We start from the raw sequence: 20,216 nt of genomic DNA on the forward strand, positions 1-20,216 counted from the left end.
AAGACGGGTGGGTAATGTCGGGGACATAACCGGAGTGACGTAGGACTATCCAAAGGGGACAGCTTTTGCGTAATATATATTTTAAATATATTGTTTATTTTTTTCTCCTACGTGAATACCTACCTATCTACCTGAAAAATGGATTAGTTTACTGTTTACTCTTTATGAACATGTTGGAGGTTCTGAAAAGAACCTTTGGTGTTGTGTTTTTACGTTTTTTTTACAAAATTTCTCAATTTTTTCTCACAATCTTATAGTTGATTCTTGTTTTTTTTCTGAATACTTTGTACTTATTAAATGTTCAACGCCGGGCATCTTTTGGCGTATGCACATATCGTACAATCAAAATGATGGCTGTGATAGGGAATGCATAGGTGGTCATCAGCTCATTCACTATCATATATTTCACGATTGAGCACATTACCGTACTATAATTTGTGGTTTCGGAGACGAATGAATTGTAAGATTTGTAGTCTCCGCAAACAAAGTAAATAAAAATGAAAAAGAACTGAAGTTTTGGAGACGAACTCTACGATCTGTCGAGAAATAGACGAGCTATAAGCGTTCTGAAAAACCAACAGTAAATACAGGGACGGATGACCTTCGGATTAAAGTCCTTTAAAATAAGAACAGAGCAGCACGAAATACATAGCTCATCATGTTGCTCCTTAGTTATGTTTCTATACTATGCAGATGTAACGTCACTCAATTTTCAACATCAGTTATCAACCAAAGAAAGCAGTTCTTGCTACCGAGAAAATTCGTTAATGTCATCCTGTAAAGTGTTGTAATTTGAAGCCACTTTTAATTCGGAAACCATGCATGGGTTTGTGAAAACAGAATGATCAATTTAAAAGACCCCAACCACCAATAAGTTCAAAAACAAGCATAAACAAAATAAATCAGTTCATATTATATGTCATATTATGTCACTTTAGAATGCATTGGTATTGTGAATAACTTTTAATAACTCTTCTTTGAAAGGTTTAATGGCCCTGAAAAGCGCCGTGTTTTACGGTGGCTGGTGTTGCCACCAAAGCAGTCTGTATAAACAAACTTTTTCCTTCTTCTACCTGCTGCCGTTTTGAGATTGCGTTTGCCACTCACTGAAACTAGTTGTTGCCACCGAACCGAATGTGCTCTGTTCTGTAGTCGGGTTTTCTTATTGTCGTGAGCAGCTTTGCAAGCCAACTCGAGCACTCCGGCGGCCGAAACTCTATAACCGCTGTTAGGTATACTGGTGCTCCGGCACCAATCCGTTCGGCCTAGTTACCCTTGCAGAGCAATCAGTGAATGCGACCAACAGGGAACTGGAGACCTGCCTGGTTCGAGTGGGACTTTGCGCTTTCCCTTAACTTGTCCTCCTTTGTCACGGCCACACGTCCACGTTGCTTCTTGTGTTGCTTTGTTGATGTGATGCGATGCGATGTGAAACGATGCCATACAACCACACTGATTTACGGTTTGAAAGAGAATGATATATTTTTCAGCGGGTCCGCGCGTTTTGTACTTTAGCGGTACACGCTCACAGGATAGAGACAAATCGGCAGATTCAGCCAAAGGGGCGAGTCCAACGAGCCGAACAAATGAGCGTTAAAAGGCAGCGATGACAAAAAAATATTAGGCTGTTAAAAAAGTCCTGCGGTATTTCCGCGAGGTGTCGTTGTAAGCGCGTAGTTCTAGTTGTATTCATTGTATCGAGTCATACTATAGCTTGTTGGAAAGGTATTATTCGCGCTATAATATAGTCCTTGACAGTGTTTTGTTTGGTTAAGTCCTTCGTGAGTTATAGTGTCGCAAATATGAAGCAAAATAAAGAGAAAATCCGACATATTTTACAGTACTACTATGACAAAGGCAAAAATGCATCTCAAGCTGCCAATAAAATTTGTGCAGTTTATGGACCCGATACAGTTTCCATTTCCACCGCACAACGATGGTTTCAACGTTTTCGTTCTGGTGTAGAGGTCGTCGAAGATGCGCCACGCTCCGGAAGGCCTGTCGTCGAAAATTGCGACAAAATCGCTGAATTAGCCGAGAAAGACCGGCATAGTAGCAGCCGTAGCATCGGCCAAGAGCTGGGGATAAGTCATCAAACCGTTGTTAACCATTTGAAGAAGCTTGAATTCACAAAGAAGCTCGATGTATGGGTGCCACACACGTTGACGCAAAAAAACATATTTGACTGTATCGACGCATGTGAATCGCTGCTGAATCGCAACAAAATCGACCCGTTTCTGAAGCGGATGGTGACTGGCGATGAAAAGTGGGTCACTTACGACAACGTGAAGCGCAAACGGTCGTGGTCGAAGCCCGCTGAAACGGCTCAGACGGTGGCCAAGTCCTCATTAACGGCCAGGAAGGTTCTGCTGTGTGTTTGGTGGGATTGTCAAAGAATAATCTATTATGAGCTGCTTCCCTATGGCCAAACGCTCAATTCGGACCTGTACTGCCAACAACTGGACCGCTTGAAGGTAGCACTCATGAAGAAGAAGCCATCTTTGATAAACAGAGGCCGCAATGTCTTCCATCAGGACAACGCCAGGTCACACACTTCTTTGGTGACGCGCCAGAAGCTCCGGGAGCTCGGATGGGAGGTTCTTTTGCATCCGCCGTATAGTCCGGACCTTGCACCAAGTGACTACCACCTGTTTTTGTCCATGGCGAACGAGCTAGGTAGTCAGAAGTTAGCCACAAAAGAGGCCTGTGAAAATTGGCTATCCCAGTTTTTTGCCAATAAGGAAGCGAGCTTCTATAACAGGAGTATTATGAAGTTGGCATCTCGTTGGGAACAAGTCATCGAACAAAACGGCGCATATTTGACTTAAAACAGATGATTGTAACTAATTTTATGAACAAATGAAAATTAAAAAAAAATACCGCAGGACTTTTTTGACAGCCTAATATATTCACTCCTCCCCTCTTTCCTTCCCATACCACTCCCACCCCCTTCCACTCCTCTAATCCCACCCAAATCCTTTCCACTTCTTTCCTTCCTATCCTCCTGAGAAGGGGCTTTTTGTTTTGTTTTTTTTTTTGTTTTCGGAACACGCCTTTCGCTTGAAATCTAGGTCACTTGTGCTTCGTTACCGCTTTGGTCCTCGGATCAGTAAATATTTACTTCCCTTTACAGCTTATATTAAATATCTTATGAAGCATAGGATCCCTTCCTACCTTCTTCTTTAACCGAAAGTCGAGCGGACAGATTTGATGAGTGATTTTTTGATTTCCCTTTCGCCAGTCCTCTCTGGGCTGGTTTTATTGTGGCTCTTCACTGGGCTAGAGGCGAATGAACTTCAAAGTTTAAAGCCTCTTAAAAACAAAGAAAGAAAGAAAGAAAATATATTCATTCATCATTCGGCATCGGACTGTTGAGCAATCCAGTTCGATTTGCTTTCGCTGCGCTTCGATCCAAGATTGGACCCCACCAGTGGTAATTCAACTTGGATATCGTTGTGTAGTTCTTTCCTCTTGTTTTATCGCGTATTCCGTATAGTGTGTTTCTTCTTTCCGCGTCATAAAGTGTCTATTCGTAATTGCGTAGCTTAATTCGGTAGCATATTCTACTCGTGTCGTTAGTTCACGACTCTTATACTCCCAGATGGGAAAGCGCGGCAGAAGGAAATCGGACAGCCCTAAGGCTCCAAACATCACTGCTAGCAAGCCGGATCAAGCTGTTAAAAAGCAGCGTCATGACGCTGACAATGTATCGATAGTATCAGAAAATCGCTTCAGCATTTTATCTGAAAATACCACCGCTGTAAACGTTAGTGATCTCACCGATTTCGGAAAATCTCAGGAGGGCTACAAATCGACTCCGGCAACATCTATCAAACTTCCACCTCTGATGGTAAAATCGATTGAATTGGATAAGCTCAAAAGTGTGTTATCATCTCTTGCTATTAAAGCGGAATATAAAATCTGCCGCATTGGTATCAAAGTGGTTACTCGTTCTCGTCAAGACTACGACAAAATTAAAGGGCTTTTAGATCAGCAAAAAGCTGAGTATTTCACCCACGATATGCCGTCCGAGAAAATTTTCAAGACGGTTATTTGCGGATAACTGATCATGACAACAGCAGACATCAAAGAAGATCTTGAATCCCGCTACAAACTGCAACCTTTAGCAATATTTCCGATGACCATGATAAGCAGAGAGAAGATAGAGATTGTATCTATCTCGTGCATTTCAAAAAAGGAACGGTATCGCTTGGAGCGATATCATCGTTTCCTGGGAGGCCTATAGAGGTACGAACAAGGACGTTACACAATGCCTGCGGTGTTTACACTTCGGACATGGTACCAAAAATTGTCGCGTGAAAGCCAGATGTAACACCTGTGCTGGAGCTCATTCAACTGATTCCTGTTCGATGACGGATCCGACAGACAACAAATGCGCTATTTGTGGTGAACCGCATCGTGCTACCGATCGCTCCTGCATGAAAAGGGAAGAATATAAAAATATCCGGAAGCAGGCCTCAACGAACAACCAGAAAAAAGAGAGTTTAACCCACCGGTACCACCGAAAGATAAAAATAATTTTCCTGAGTTACGTTCGACCAATCGTTATCACCAAAATACAACTGCACCCATCATTCCGATACCAGCTACGGCTTGGGCAGATCAGAGATCGGAACAACATAATCCCGTTCCCCCAGAATTTAAAAACGCAACCACTAGTCATCCAAACACGGACGATGAACAACTGGCTGGAGGGTCTCCGCATGTGTACACGCCCACCGAGCTACGGCAAATTCTAGATGAAATGTGTGTGAAACTAAACCGGTGCTCCAATCGTATTGAACAAGTTCATGTTCTAGGTGAATTAATGCTAACATATGGCTGCTATCACGCTTAAATTACTTCTCTGGAATGCCCGCGCTGTTGCGCGGAAATTGATCGAATTACTTGAATTGTTGCATCGACATAAAATTAACATTCTCGTAAATTTATTACGTAAATTTATACTGGCAGGCGACCTGAACGCGCGCCATCACGCCTGGAGAGACCATCGCACAAATAAGAATGGCGAGTTACTGTTTGTTGACTCTCAATGTGGATACTATACAATTAATGCTCCACAATAACCCACTTACCTATCACCTGCTGGGATCTCCTCGATGATTGACCTGTTCCTGGCAAATGCTGACTCATACATTGGTGTACCGGTAACCATCAATGAGCTGGGTTTGGACCACTTTCCTGTCAAACTTGAGTTCAACTGCTCTGCAAACACGAGACCTAGAGAGCTGAGGAAAAACTACCACGCCGTGAACTGGATTGAATTTCAGCGCAGAGTAAATCGCCGTATCAACATTGAAGCCCCGTTACAAAATATCCCGGACGTGGACCGGTCCCTGATTGAGCTCCGAGAAGCCATCACTACTGCAGAAAGTGAATGTGTTCAGACTGTACCAGTTGCAGTGAGTTTTCTCCAAATAGATCCAGAAACTAAATATCTGATTAGTATGCGAAACTGTGCTAGAAGACGTTTCCAAAGGACAGGAAATCTTCATGACAAATATATAAGTACTTCTTTAACTGAAGAAATAAGTGATAGAATCTCAGTGCTCACAAACAATAAATTCCAAAGTGACCTATATAGAATCAACTCGCGATCTAAACGATTCTGGAATATTACGAAGAACTTCAGAGCTAAATCTAAGCTGGTTCCTCCTTTGAAAAATGCTGATTCGCTACTTATATCTCCATTGGAAAAAGTTGAAGCGTTGGGTCAGCATTTCACAACTCTTACCAAACTGAACAATACGCAATGTCAAGTACATCCGTGAAAATCACCCTCGATCAAGTTAGACGTGCGCTGAAAAAATGCAGGAACATGAAAGCTCCTGGATTCGATTCAATTTTCAACATACTTCTGAAAAAGCTGAGTGATAACACTGTGTCACATATAGTGAACATTTTGAACAAATGCCTAGATCTACAGTACATTCCCTTAAGATTGGAAATGCGCGAAAGTGATTCCAATTCCCAAAAATGGAAAGGACGTGTCTCTACCTTCCAGCTATCGCCCGATCAGTCTTCTGCCTGCCTTGGGTAAAACCTTTGAAAGACTGATCTTAGACCGTCTTCTGGAACATATCAACAACAACAACAACACCTTAATAAAAAATATATTTTGGGAAAAAAAACAACATTCTCCCATCTGAACAATTCGGCTTCAGGCAGGGTCATTCAACATCGCAACAACTTTTACGTGTATCCAAGTACATCAAACGCAACAAAGCGGTTGCTAAATCAACAGTGATGGCATTGATAGACGTAGAGAAGGCCTTCGATAATTTTTGGCATGAGGGTCTTCTCTACAAGCTTCATCGGCATAGTTTCCCGACTTACCTTCTCAAACTGGTCCAGAACTATCTTCTAGACAGAGGCTTCAGAGTTGCACTGGACAATGTGTATTCGCAACGATATGATGTACCTGCGGGTGTTCCACAGGGGAGTCTGCTAGGCCCGGTACTGTATAATCTATATACCGCAGACATCCCCACCGCCAACTGACTGCCATCTCTCGCTCTACGCTGACGACACTGCCGTTATGGCCAGAGGCCGATTCACCAGAACTACAACCAGAAAGCTCAAAACTACCTGAATATAATTTCTCAATACATAAATGTCTGGAAAATTGTCATCAACAGTTCTAAAACACAAGTTGTTCTGTTTCCGTACAATATTTATAAAAAGAAGCTGCTACCAACAAACAATTGTAAAATTGCTATTAATGGAAATGTGATACAGTGGTCTCAAGAAGTTGTATACTTAGGTCTTACACTAGATTCGAAAATGTTGTTCCGTTCACAAGTCGAGAAAACGAGAGTGAAATGTAAAAGATTGATGAAAAGTTTATTTCCATTATTTAACAGAGAATCCAAACTATCTATCACAAACAAAGTTGCAATATATAAAAAAAATGTACAACCAGTAATTATGTATGCATCTCCGGTATGGGATGAATGCGCAGCTACTCACATTAGAAAAGTACAAATTATTCAAAACAAGTTTCTTAGACTAATTTTCAATTTACCTAGACTTACGAGCAATAGATTAACTCACGAAATAGCACAAATCAAAACAATAGTTGAACAATTAGCAAATATTAAATATAATTTTTTTATCAAATGCAAAAATTCAAATCATGATGCAATAAATAGGTTAGGATTAGAATAGGATTTAGGTTAAGGTTTTTAGACAAGTAAAACAGAAATTCGAAATGCACATCAAAACTAGTAAAATTGAAACAAACACCTAAGCGATGCAGTGAATCAATTAAAATGTAAAATCAACAGAAATTGTTATAAACCTGAAACATTGAATAAATACAAATTAAAAAAAAATATATATATATATATATATATATATATATATATATATATATATATATATATATATATATATATATATATATATATATATATATATATATATATATATATATATATTCATTACGATTTGTTCGCTCGTTGGATTCACATGCAGTTGTTTCTAACAAACATGAAGGCACCGAAGACTAGTGAAATAGTGGAAAAGCCGCCAAAAAGTTCGGCACGGCGCAGAAGAATATCTCGACAACCGACAAGAAGAAGGAGAAGGAATCATATGCTATCTACATCATAAGGTGCTGAATCAGGATCATTCCGACACCGGTTTCTCATCGAAGGCGATAAGCGTCATGAGCTTCTTCCCACTACAATAAGCGGTCAACCATGACGGCGTGGGAAATTCAGATCGCAATCAGTCTGTTGCTACCCGGTGAACTTGCATGCGGTACCAAAGCGGTGAAGAAGTATACCAGCTCCAAATAAAGAGCGTTTTCCGACTGCTGATTTGGAAGCAAACCCTAAAAAGGGTCCTTTTCAGGATCACAAAATCATCTTTAACCTAAAAGAGTTTATTGTTTTGTTATCGCTCGATATTACCATCTTGTTCGGCTAAACCTTCCTGTTTAGCGATTGCGTTTGCCACTTGCCACAGCTTTCACAGTTGGAAAATTTCTTCCCATCCAGCTAGTGACATGTTGTACAGTAAATTACATTTATTACCACCACTCAGTGTCAGATTGGGGGCAATTTTAACTAAATGTAAATTACTGTACTTTCAATCTGGAAGCAATTTAAGAATTGGTGAAAATTTAATAATCGGGAAAGTCCCCAACCATCAATAAGCTCAGAACAACTGCTAAATTCACATACTCATCATATCCGGACAAACAAATTATGAAAAAATCAATTTGTGTTTTATTATTATTTTGGATATTATTTTAGAATGCATTGAACTGTATTTCGTAAACTCTTTTTTGAAAGGTCTAATGGCCCTGATAAGCGCCGTGTTTTATGGAATGGTTCTAATTTAGAAAACTTAGTACTCGTGGTTTTGAAAAAAAAACCATTTCGAACGCCCTCGATGCCGCCTTCTTATGGATTTGCCACCAAAGCAGTTTGTATAAAGAACAAACATTTTTCTTCTGTTACCTGATGTCGTTTTGCGATTGCGTTTGCCACTCGCTGCAACTGCCTATTGTTGTCTTGATGTCCACCGACTCGAATGTGGTCTGTTCCGAATGTGGGTTTTCTTATCGTCGCGAGCAGTTTTGCCAGCCAGCTCGATCACTTCGGCGGCCGAAATTATATAACGGCGGCTAGGTGGACTGGTGCACAGGTACAAACACGCTCGGCCTAGCTACCCTTGCGGGGAACTCCAGACCAACACGGTTCGAGCGGAATTTTGCCTTTCCCTTCACTTTTCCTCCTATGCCATGACCAACCATGGCTGCTTGTGTTGGTTTGTTGATGTGATGTGATGCGAAACGATGTGGTGTACGGTTTGGATGAGAATGATCGTTACGGCTTTTTTTTTTCACTTAAATTCTTTTTATTTCTTAATTTGGTTTACATTATAATAAAGTACTACATATCAAGTGATCAACCTAGGGTTCTACATCTTTATGTTGCAATGTCAAGTTTTGTAATGATTTGTATCATACACATTATTCGATTGTTTCATATTCCTATTGTAAAATCATGCCTAAACTTATCTAGTTTTTTGTTACCTTTTTTTTACCTAAATCTAACTTATAAGATACCCTCCCCAAATTATTTACATTATCCCAACTTACACTACTTATCTAACTGGAAATAAATATATCTACCCAAACCCAAAGCCGTTACCTTGAAAGGTAACGACTATGAAGTCTGGTAGCATAATCATACAGATTTTGTATTATTCCGTGTGTTGAGAGAGCGCAACTCTGTTCAAATTTCATACAATTCAAATAATTAATAATTCAAATAATTTCATCCAAGGTTTTAATCCCGGCCAGCTGATGTATCTCCGAATTTCGCGTTCTGGGTGGAGAGTTTAGAATCATACGAAGAATTTTGTTTTGTATGCGTTTTAATTTGTGAGTTGGAGCACAGCACTTCCAAATGGGCATCGCATATGCGATAACTGGAAATATTATTTGTTTGTATACTGCAAGTTTATTCGTTAGAGATAATCGAGAGTATCTATTGATCAGGGGATACAATGACCTGATTAAAATGTTGCATCTTGTGTCTGTTTTGTCAATGTGTGCTCTGAAGGTAAGCTTTCGATCGAAAGTTAGACCCAGATACACTACTTCTGAAGACCATTCAATATTATTGCCATTAAGACTGACTGTCATATTTTGAGGAGGAACAAGCTTTGGAGTGTTCTTGTGGGGAAATAATATAACTTGTGTCTTTGCGGCATTTATGCATATTTTCCAATTATTGAAATATCCAGACAAAGCGTCTAACCCTCTTTGAAGTTTAGATCTTAGTTCTGTGATACTTCTGCCCTTGTAAATGATGGCAGTGTCATCTGCAAATAGTGACAGTTTCCCATCAGATGGGAGTGCGGGAATATCTGAAGTGTAGATATTGAAAATAATTGGTCCCAAGATGGATCCTTGAGGAACACCTGCATTCACAATGAATTTCTCTGATGAAATATTGTTTATAGAAACATTGAGCGCTCTATCAGAAAGATAATTTTTGATAATTTTTATCAAGTATGTAGGAAAACCAAAGTTCTGAAGCTTGTAAATGAGACCATTATGCCAAACATTATCAAATGCTTTTTCAACATCAAGAAGTGCCATGGCAGATGATTTTGAAACTGACTTGTTTCGTCTGATTATGTTGTATACTCTACGAAGCTGGTGAATGGTAGAGTGGCCTTTTCGGAATCCAAACTGCTCATCCAAAAATATATTGTGCTCATCTGCAAAAGCAAGAATACGCGTTAATATAATTTTTTCGAATACTTTCGAAAATGCTGGGAGAAGGCTAATTGGTCGATAGCTCTTTGAAGAAGAAGGATTTTTTCCGGGTTTTAGTATCGGGATCACTTTTGCCAACTTCCAACTCGAGGGGAAGTAGCCAAGTGATAGACATCTGTTGAAGACAGAAGTCATAATTTCATATAAGTTGTTACTAAGATGTTTCAACTCAATGTTAAATATACTATCGAAGCCGGGGGCCTTCATATTCTTCAACGAGCGTATAACCGAGATAACCTCTGCAGTCGAGATGATTTCATTCTTACAGTATCATTCGCCGAAGCTTCAAATGGACTTGTAATGTTCTGGCCTAGATTGTGTGAACTAGCGAAATGGTTGCCAATTGCATTAGCCTTTTCGGCAGGTGTTATCAATCGTTCTGAATTGTCAGGTTGAAGAAGAGGAGGAATAGTCTTGAGAATTTTAGCGAGCCTCCAAAATGGCTTGGAGTTATTCGGAAGTTTACTAATATCTTGCGAATTTTTTGTTACGGAGATCAATCATTCTGGTCTGGATAACCTTGGTTAACTGATTATACTGTCGTTTCCTCTCTCGAATACCAGTACGTAGGTACTGTCTTCGATAGAGGTTCCGAAGTCTAATCAAATGTTTAGTAATTGGATCAATTTGAACAGAGTCACTCACCTGAATCGTTTCTGGGATGTGGTTTTGGCGAGCCTCAATAACTGCAGTTTGAATATAGCTGACTGTTGTTTCGATATCTTCGGGAGATTCAAGAGGCTGATCGAGATCAATATTGTTGTCGATAAGCTGCTGGAATTCCACCCAATTCGCACGATGATAGTCTCGTCTACATTGTGGCCTCCTGACTACGACATTCACTCTCAATTCAATCATCATTGGGAAAAGATACGAACTCAGCTCGTTAAGGGCAATAGGATCCTGCCTGCTTCATAATCGCCCAATATTTCTCTATTGGGCGAAGCTCCGGCGCGTTGGGCGGGTTCATTTCCTTTGGCACGAAGGTGACCCCGTTGGCTTCGTACCACTCCAACACGTCCTTTGAATAGTGGCACGAAGCGAGATCCGGCCAGAAGATAGTCGGGCCCTCGTGTTGCTTCAATAGTGGTAGTAAGCGCTTCTGTAGGCACTCCTTAAGGTAAACCAGCCCGTTTACCGTGCCGGTCATCACGAAGGGGGCGCTCCGCTTTCCGCAAGAGCAGATCGCTTGCCACACCATGTATTTTTTGGCAAACTTGGATAGTTTCTGCTTGCGAATCTCCTCCGGAACGCTGAATTTGTCCTCTGCGGAGAAAAACAACAGGCCCGGCAGCTGACGAAAGTCCGCTTTGACGTAGGTTTCGTCGTCCATTACCAGGCAATGCGGCTTCGTCCGCATTTCGGTGTACAGCTTCCGGGCACGCGTCTTCCCCACCATGTTTGCCTTTCGTCGCGGTTAGGAGCCTTCTGAACCTTGTATGTACGCAGGCCCTCCCGCTGCTTGGTCCGCTGGACGAATGAACTTGACAAATTCAGCTTATTGGCGACATCCCGGACTGAACTTCTCGGATCACGTCTAAACTGCTTAACTACGCGCTTGTGATCTTTTTCACTGACGGAGCATCCATTTTGCCGTTCTTCACCTTCCGGTCGATGGTTAGGTTCTCGAAGTATCGTTTTAGTGCTCTGCTGACCGTGGATAGGACATCAGCATCTTACCGATGTCCCGATGTGACAACTCCGGATTCTCGAAATGAGTGCGCAGGATTAATTCACGACGCTCTTTTTCGTTCGACGACATTTTTCCAAATTTACGAAAAATTGACAGTGAGGCATGGCCAACCTGATCTATACACTCTTATCTGATTATAAGCGAAAGCTGAAGATATAATTCCTAAAAATTAAATTTCTACAGCGTTTTTTCCGTGATGCAATTTGATGTGACACACCCTTTAGTTCAAGAAACAGGGTTGCAAGTTCTTACATGCTATAAAGATCCTCACTAGAAGAAGAGTGAAGTGAAGATGTTGGCGTAGGTGGTAAACCAATAGCTGCAACCTTACTATAGCTCGGTTGCTCCTTTTTTGGCTTTTCGCTAGAAGAGGCCGTTTGGGGGCGACCTGTAGGAAGTGGAAGAGGAGGAAGAACAGGAATCGTACGAGAAACCATTGAAGGGAACTCTTTGTCAGTAAGTTCTGGAACCTTCTTCCTATTCTGCGTTTTATCGGTAGCTTGCTTCCGGATGCGTTTGAAATCCGTACGTTTTGTACAGCTACGGCTAGTGGCTTGGTGATTTTCGCCACAGTTGACACACTTGCGAGATTCTTCCTCTGGAAGGCTACAAGCGCTTGTTGGATGGTCAGCAGCACACTTGCCACAACGAGTTTTCATGTGGCAATTTTTTGTTCCATGACCGAAACCAAGACAATTAGTACATTGAGGGACGTCCCAATTTTGGGATTTGTATCGGTCCCATTGTACCGTGATGTTAAAAATGGTCTTGATTTCCCTCAGACGCGTGATGTTGGTCGATCCTTTTTTAATGTGGATCAGATACAAAACATTGGAAAAGCCATTGTCTTGTGATTTGTGTCTTGTCATCCGATGTACAGCCAGCGGTTGTAGACTATGGGATTGTTCTAGTTCCTTTTTGATATCCTCTGTTTCAATGGCAGGAATACGTCCTAGTACAACCTTAAATGGTTTTTCAGAAGGTATATCATGACTGTAAAACTCATGATTGTTCTTTTTCAGGTACGTTCCAACGATCTTGTATTGTTCCAAATTGGGACAGGTAATCTTAATCCCTATGCTGCAATTTCTGCGCCAGTAGCTCGGATCTCAAAGTACCGATGTCCTTTGATGTAGTAAAATAAGGCGGTACCTTCACCTTTTTATCAACATTGACTGGTTCCTCTCCAGTGTGGCCATCCAATAAAGCATAACGGTTTCTTTCTAATATTGGCTCCTTGCCGGTATCCGATCGATGCCGTTTGTTGGTTCCATGTGGTATGCCTGGGTCGGGGTTTTCCCCATTATCACAGACCTCAAGGGCAGACAGGTGGTTGATGAATCGCAGGTAGACAATCTAAAAAGAGAAATAAATAACTTTTAAAAAACAGGTAGTAAATAGAGCTCCAAACACGTCCGTCTCTGTCGACGGTCGGTGTGGAATGATGAAGATCATTACGGCAGCGGAGCGGGGATTTTAAAGCTGCCTGGCTGGCTCGAGAATTACGCATGTGTGAGACGGCGACCAATGTTTCGTTAATTTTTTTCTTTTTCCTTTCCAATCGTGCTTCATTGTATTTCGCTGCTGCTCTGGTTGCCCGTTTTGGTCGGTACGATTTGAGAACCACAAAATGGACCAATCAAAAATGGGCACATTATTCAATTGTTTATCTCAAGAAAAATGAAATATTATTCGTTATGATAGATGCGTAGATATATTTCCTATCAATTGATGCAAACACCTTTGCGATCTATTGAGCAATGCTCGAGTTATAAGCGTTCCTAATCTTGCATTTTTTCCCACTTGTTCAATGCCTAGATTTTCATTTTACCCCCTATATTTTCCGGTTAGACGTAGTCCTACGTCAAAAAATTATACTGTGACCAAGTATGGAAAAGTTTATTCGCTCATTTCTCCACACCTATATATAAATCACTCTTGTATCTGCTTGGAATAATCATGGCGAAAAGAATGCAGCAAGCAATCGTGAGATTGCACGATTAATCATTTTTCACTCCCCGATCATCTTCAATCGGGACTGAGAGTGAACATAACAAAACAAAGAGTGGAAAACAACATTCAATGAATGAATACTCCTTTGGAAGGATCGCACGAAGCAACATAACGAGTGAGTCAAAACAGACTGCATCTGCTTGTATGTATGATTTTGTTCTCCCTTGTACTCTTTTCCTTGTCAGCATTCAAATGCACATGAAACTTTCCCGCTCACCAATAACTTGCGCTGGCTTAGATCGTTTCATACTAGAAACAAAAAAATGTCATTGCAATAGTGCACAGGAAACAACTCGATTTCAACTATCTATATACACTGGAGTCGCTTCTTACGCGGGGAATACGTGCCGCGTAAACAAAAACCGCGGAAATTCCAAAATCCGCGTAAAAAAAACCGCGTGAATTCCAAAATTCGCAAAAAAAACGCGTAAATTCCAAAATCCGCGTAAAAAAACCGGGTAGTTTTCAAAATCCGGGAAAAAATCTAACAAACAGTGAATTATTAGTTTAAAATGCAACCCATATTCTACCAATTCATTAACTGATTTTTTTTGCATGCTACAATCATGATATCTGTAAGTGGTTGATAAGTGCCACGTAAAAAAAACCGCCCAAATATCGAAATCCGACTTCAGTGTATATATAATTCTGTCTGTCTGTCTGTCTGTCTGATTCTTATGGACTCGAAAACTACTGAACCAATCGGAATGAAAGTTGGTATGTAGGGGTTTTTGGGGTCGGGGAAGGTTCTTATGATACTTTGAGACCCCTCTCCCCTCTCTAAGAGATGGCTGCCATACAAATGAAACACAAATTTCTGCATAACTCGAAAACTAATCCTAATTTGGGATGTAACAGTTTTTGGGGGCAAGAAACGTTTCTATGTTTGACACTCCTCCCCCCTCTCTATGGGGGGCTACCATACAAATGAAGCATAAATGTCTGCATAACTTAAAAAAATCAACGAAACAGAAACAAATTTGTCATGTGGAGGTTTTAGGAGACAAGAAACGTTTCTTAAGTGGTTTGACACTCCTTCCCCTCTCTATAGGGAGGGGGACGGTTTGCGCTGAATAACTCGAGAACTAATCAAGCAAATGGAATCAAACTTGGCATATAGAGGTTTTAAGGATCGATAAACGTTTCTGTGGTGGTTCGACACTTCCCCTCCCTCTAAGGGGAGGCTGCCATACAAATGAAACACAAATTTCTACATATCTCGAGAACTAATAAAGCAAATGGAGCCAAATTTGGGATGTGAGGGTTTTTGGGAACGAGAAATGTTTCTATGATGGTATGACACCCTTCCCTTCTCTGGAATTGAGAGAGGGTTCCACAAAAATTATACACATATTCCAACAAAACAAGACAATTGAAAATTTTCGGAAAACTCTGAAGGAAAATGAGAAAATTCGAAAAATTCAATTCGCATGTGTTCTACAATTACATATTGACAAGCGTTGTTTGTCCATTTGATGTTTGCGGTACCGAAATTGATAAAACGCACTCCTATGTCGTCTTCTATCTATATAAATAAAAATGGATCACCGAATGTGTTGATAAGAGCAAAACTCGAGAAAGGAATTGTCCGATTTAGGGCTGTCTTCATTCTATCATATTTCCTATACCAAACATTTATTCCATGTAACGGAGAAACATGTTAGTTGCAAGTGGAAGCAAAATCTTGCACGAGAATTGTGTCTGATATTATAATGTCGAATTTTGGTAGAAATACTGAAATTTTATAGTAAAAAATGATCCTAAGGGTAGATGAAAAGATCAATCAATGAAAAGTTTTGCGATTGGACCCATGAACGTGCGCTTAGTAAGAAAACGTGGATGTGATAACGAAAAATATATTTTGGGCGGGACGAAGTCTGCCGGGTCAGCTAGTCTACCTATATTTTACTGCCGCGATCGAGGCTCAATGGTTACTATTTGAGTGAAAAACGAATGATTTTACAGAGACACTCGCTGGCGCAAGCAAAAGTTTCCAATTTGATTCTATCACCATCTATCGTCATCCCGCGAGGCAAAAGAGAGAATGCAAAATTTTTTCAGAATAGATGAACGGAATCGAGACAGTATTTTTCCGTTTAACTCGAGAATGAACTTTGCGAAGATGATAGGTGAAGGGGTGAGGGGTGAGGGTGGGTTTTATCTGTGGAAGAGTGTCGTTGAACGAATTTCGATGCGATTTTGCCCATGCCTGACTGTGACCATTCTCGAATAAAAAATCTTCTGGTTGGTTCTTTCCTAATTTCCTTGTTCCTAATTAATGTAAAGATTCCCATTTTCCAGTTACCAAACTTTACCAAATCTGATTTTTTTTCTGTTTTTTTTCAGGTGACTTCGTTAGTACATATGCCAAACGGTAAGGTATATGATCCACTAATCGGTCAATGGATGACGCCAAACTGGAAAGACGTTGACCAACGGATAAACAACCCAACTCGTCTCCATTTATATCGCTTCAATGGCAATGACCCGATCAACCGGGAACAGAGCCAAAACCATCCCTCAGATAATCTCGCATGGATCAAGCTTATGGGTTACAACATTCATAATCTGGTTCCACAGGCCAATGATCGGATTTATCTGCAGAAAACCCCTTGGAACCAATTGCAAATCTCACCGATAACAGAGCAGGTTAATCTCCACTCCCATCAACCCATTCCCGTAGCAATCGAATCGGGCTTTTTGTCGTACCTTTACACGAGAAAGATAAAATCACCAAAGGATCTCACAATGCCGCCTCGATCCGCCCTAAAATCGAATGGCATATCCATAGGACCATTTAAAATTGGAGCTGCCTCCGATCCACCGTTTGGCAAAGGTATAATTGTATCCAGAACCCTGGAAGGTCAAGCGATCGTTTCGAGTGTACCGGCAGCTAATCCGATTTATCGTGATGTGTACACTTCTGTTTTTAATCGAACCCGTCTAATACCTTTCACGTTTGTCGTACATAATTCCCTCCAAGACGCATTTTTCTTCATTAAAGAGGAATCTTGGAGATCGGGTGAAGATCGGCAGCAGCTCAAGCGGCTTCAGGGTCAAGTTAACACAACATTCCACGAAGGATCCAGAGAAAACGGAAGTGGGAATAATCATTTAGATGTTAAGCTGCACATACAGAATGCGGTGATAAATTTAAAATATGGCACAACAGTTGAGAAGGAACGACAAAGGCTGATGCATCACGCTAGATTGCAGGCCGTCCGAAAGGCATGGCACCGGGAAAAGGAGCTATTACGGAATGGCTTGATCAGTAGCTACGATTGGACGCAGCAGGAAACGGATGACATAATTAAAAACGGTTATGCAAACTTGTATGAAGGCGAATACATACACGATGTAGCACAGTATCCGGAAATGCTTGAGGATCCCTTCAATGTGCGATTCATTAAGAAGAAAACCAGCCAATCGCGGAAACGGAAACGACGAGATTTATCTTCGGAAAGTGGCGACTCGTCCACCGTGAATTGCGTCGATGAGGGAAAATGTTAGCTTTAGTAAGTTATAGAGTGGTGCTCCTTATTCGCATCGCGTCGTGCAGTATAAATGTAAGGCAAATGTGTAGATCCAAATGAAGGCAAGTAGTGGAAAACGTAACACACAAATGGTGATTCGAGCTTTTGAGACTGTCGTCATGAATTATAGACAAACATATTAGAATAAAACAGTGAAACAATAAAATGAAGTAAAGAGGGAGGAATGTGTGAGCAGATATAGATATTTACCACAGAAACTATAGATCAGAATGGGGAAACCAAACAAATAGAACAAAATATTTAGTAACTACGTGAATCAATTCATATACTTATAACAGAAAACAGGAGTAATTGAGATAAACAAATGAAAACTGTAAGGAAAAAAGTACCGAAACTCGCTGCTGTTGATTCTAAGATTCACATTTGTGTTTTAGGTTTATCGTGTTTGGATTTTTGAATCGTTGAATCGTACGGAATACTTTCTTCGAATAACATCAAGCAACTATTGCTATCCTTGACAATGTTGGAAACAATTTCCTAGAGCAAATCGTTAGGATGCAACCACATGATTAACAAAGTGTGATTTGAGATGTTGAATTCTATCTGTTCTTTGATGGATAATTTTACGTTAATGAATTGGAGATGAGGTATTCCTTCGATCACTATTCATAAATCCAGGCGTATCTTTCAAAAATTGTCAGAGATGGTCTTTTTATTCACGAATTCATAGAAGTTGCCAAACGTTATATTAGATACAAAAGTCTATATAAACACCGGCATTAGGATTCTATTTTCATATTACCAACATTCATAGAAAATATTGCTAAAGTATTTTCTTTCTGATGATGTTGACATGTTGGGAATAGATTCATGTTTGACCTTACTGGAATAACATTGAACCCTTTTCGAGATTAAGCGGAAACACTCGTAACACTGAATTTAATATGAAGCTGTCTAAACCGTGGCATATTGGGGGTTATTGTGTCGGTCTCAGAGGCTGGCAAACATTTAATATTAAAGTGTATGATGCAAATCAACTCGTGAAATTTAAAAAAAAAGTATCCAACACGAGATGTAAAACTGTACATATTAGCTGACTAAGTGAAGTATCAAAGTAATGAGAAACTACTGAATGTATGATATTCGAAACTGGATAAAAGAGATAGGTCTAGAGCTATTGCCGTATTGTATATGTTTAATTTATTAAACTAGCCAAGTAAGAATTTCCTATTAATGCAATGTCATCAACAATATGATTTAAAAGGAACAACAGCGATTACATATATGTGAATATACTGGAATACAATATCGGGTAGTTCTTTGGATTTAATCAATGAGGAAGGTAAGGACGAACTTTTGTAATGTAACTGAATGCATTTTTACAGAGCGTGGTCTTTTAGCTGCATATACATAAGACAAATGATTTTAGTGAACATTTCTGAGCTTCAAACAAAATTTTAAAATATTAATCCTCTGTTACGTGACTGTAATACTCGTTCATCGTTGTTTAGTCGTGGAAAATTCTTCTTTATAATTAATCAGCTTTGAAGATTTAGCCTGATTTCTTTGAAACATGTTTTACGACCGGGAAGCCATTTTAACCGACGCATGTGAAGAAAGTGCTGAATGATTTTGCCAAAACGAATGAAGGTTCGACAAATATACTTTTACACCATGAATAGCACAAACGAATATGAGTAGCACAATATCTTGAAACGTGATCATGAAGAGTAAGCTCAAATTCAACGGCAGAGCATTAATTTGAAAATGAACAGATAGAATCGTACAAAACAAGTGATTGATTGAGTCTGAATAATTTAATATCATTTCTAACGGCATGAGTTTTACATAGTATAGGCTGCAGCATTCGCTAAGTGAGCTGCTACTTCAACAAACAATCGGTGCCATTTAGAAATTCGAACGTTCCATTTTTGTTTTTAATTTCAACCTCTAAACCATTCGTCCAAAGGCAACCTATCGAATCAGTCAGTTTGTCTTTCATTGTTATGGAAAACTATCTTGTATGTAACAGATACACAACCCTGATCAACTAACTGCAAAGTATGCATGTAAGCATGGAGTGTATTAGAAGTATTGATTGATGCGCATACAGAGCATCACAGATGCGAACCAAAAGAATGTGTTATACTTTGACATAACGCTGGAAATACCGCAGCATATTAGGAAATTATGATGAAGGATTAGGATATCTGAACTGAACATGTGAGGATATATAAAATATGTACGACAAAATGAAATATAGAGAACGATTTGTATAAAAACTGTGTTTTCCTTATCAAAGTCGCTCTGGATTTTTTAAGAGGCTAGGAAAGCTCTACCAGCTATATCTGGGATGGGTTAACTCGGACGTCATGTGGGGCTTACTTTTTATTGATGAAAAAAAAATTTGCCCAAATGTACTCTTTTTGACCGTCAAGTTTCAAAACTAAAAAAAAAAATTATAAACGAATTGTTTTTGAATTGAACTGTACAGCTTGAGCTTGGGTAGACTGTACAGTTCGTAGTTGCTCTCCGTGATTGACCTGAACCAACCAAATTGCACAAAGAACACACAGAATGACGCTTGGGACTAGCAAATCATTCTCGTTGCGCAATTCCAGTGATTAGAGCTTTAATAACAACGTCAATAACGACGCCGGCCACGTCCTTACAGTCACCAGGGGAAGGGAAGGAA

The 20,216-nt window shown here is 40.1% G+C and overlaps 1 protein-coding gene across 17 annotated transcripts in view; it reads left to right on the plus strand.

The window, feature by feature from the left end:
* The window catches only part of LOC129762448 (teneurin-a), a 305,694-nt gene extending 285,803 nt beyond the window's left edge, over window positions 1-19,891 (plus strand). For 11 of the 17 annotated variants that reach the window (XM_055760698.1, XM_055760691.1, XM_055760689.1 and 8 more), the window contains one exon: window positions 16,374-19,816. In XM_055760698.1, coding sequence (XP_055616673.1) covers window positions 16,374-17,537 — 1,164 coding nt within the window. In that variant the 3' untranslated portion in view covers window positions 17,538-19,816. Of the gene's footprint in view, window positions 1-16,373 lie in introns of all 17 variants that reach the window. The other 6 variants (XM_055760685.1, XM_055760686.1, XM_055760687.1 and 3 more) reach the window with 6 other exon arrangements.
* Window positions 19,892-20,216: the final 325 nt, after the last annotated feature.

This window comes from Toxorhynchites rutilus, chromosome 1, assembly GCF_029784135.1.
Source record: "Toxorhynchites rutilus septentrionalis strain SRP chromosome 1, ASM2978413v1, whole genome shotgun sequence".
Taxonomy (NCBI): Eukaryota; Metazoa; Arthropoda; class Insecta; order Diptera; family Culicidae; genus Toxorhynchites; species Toxorhynchites rutilus.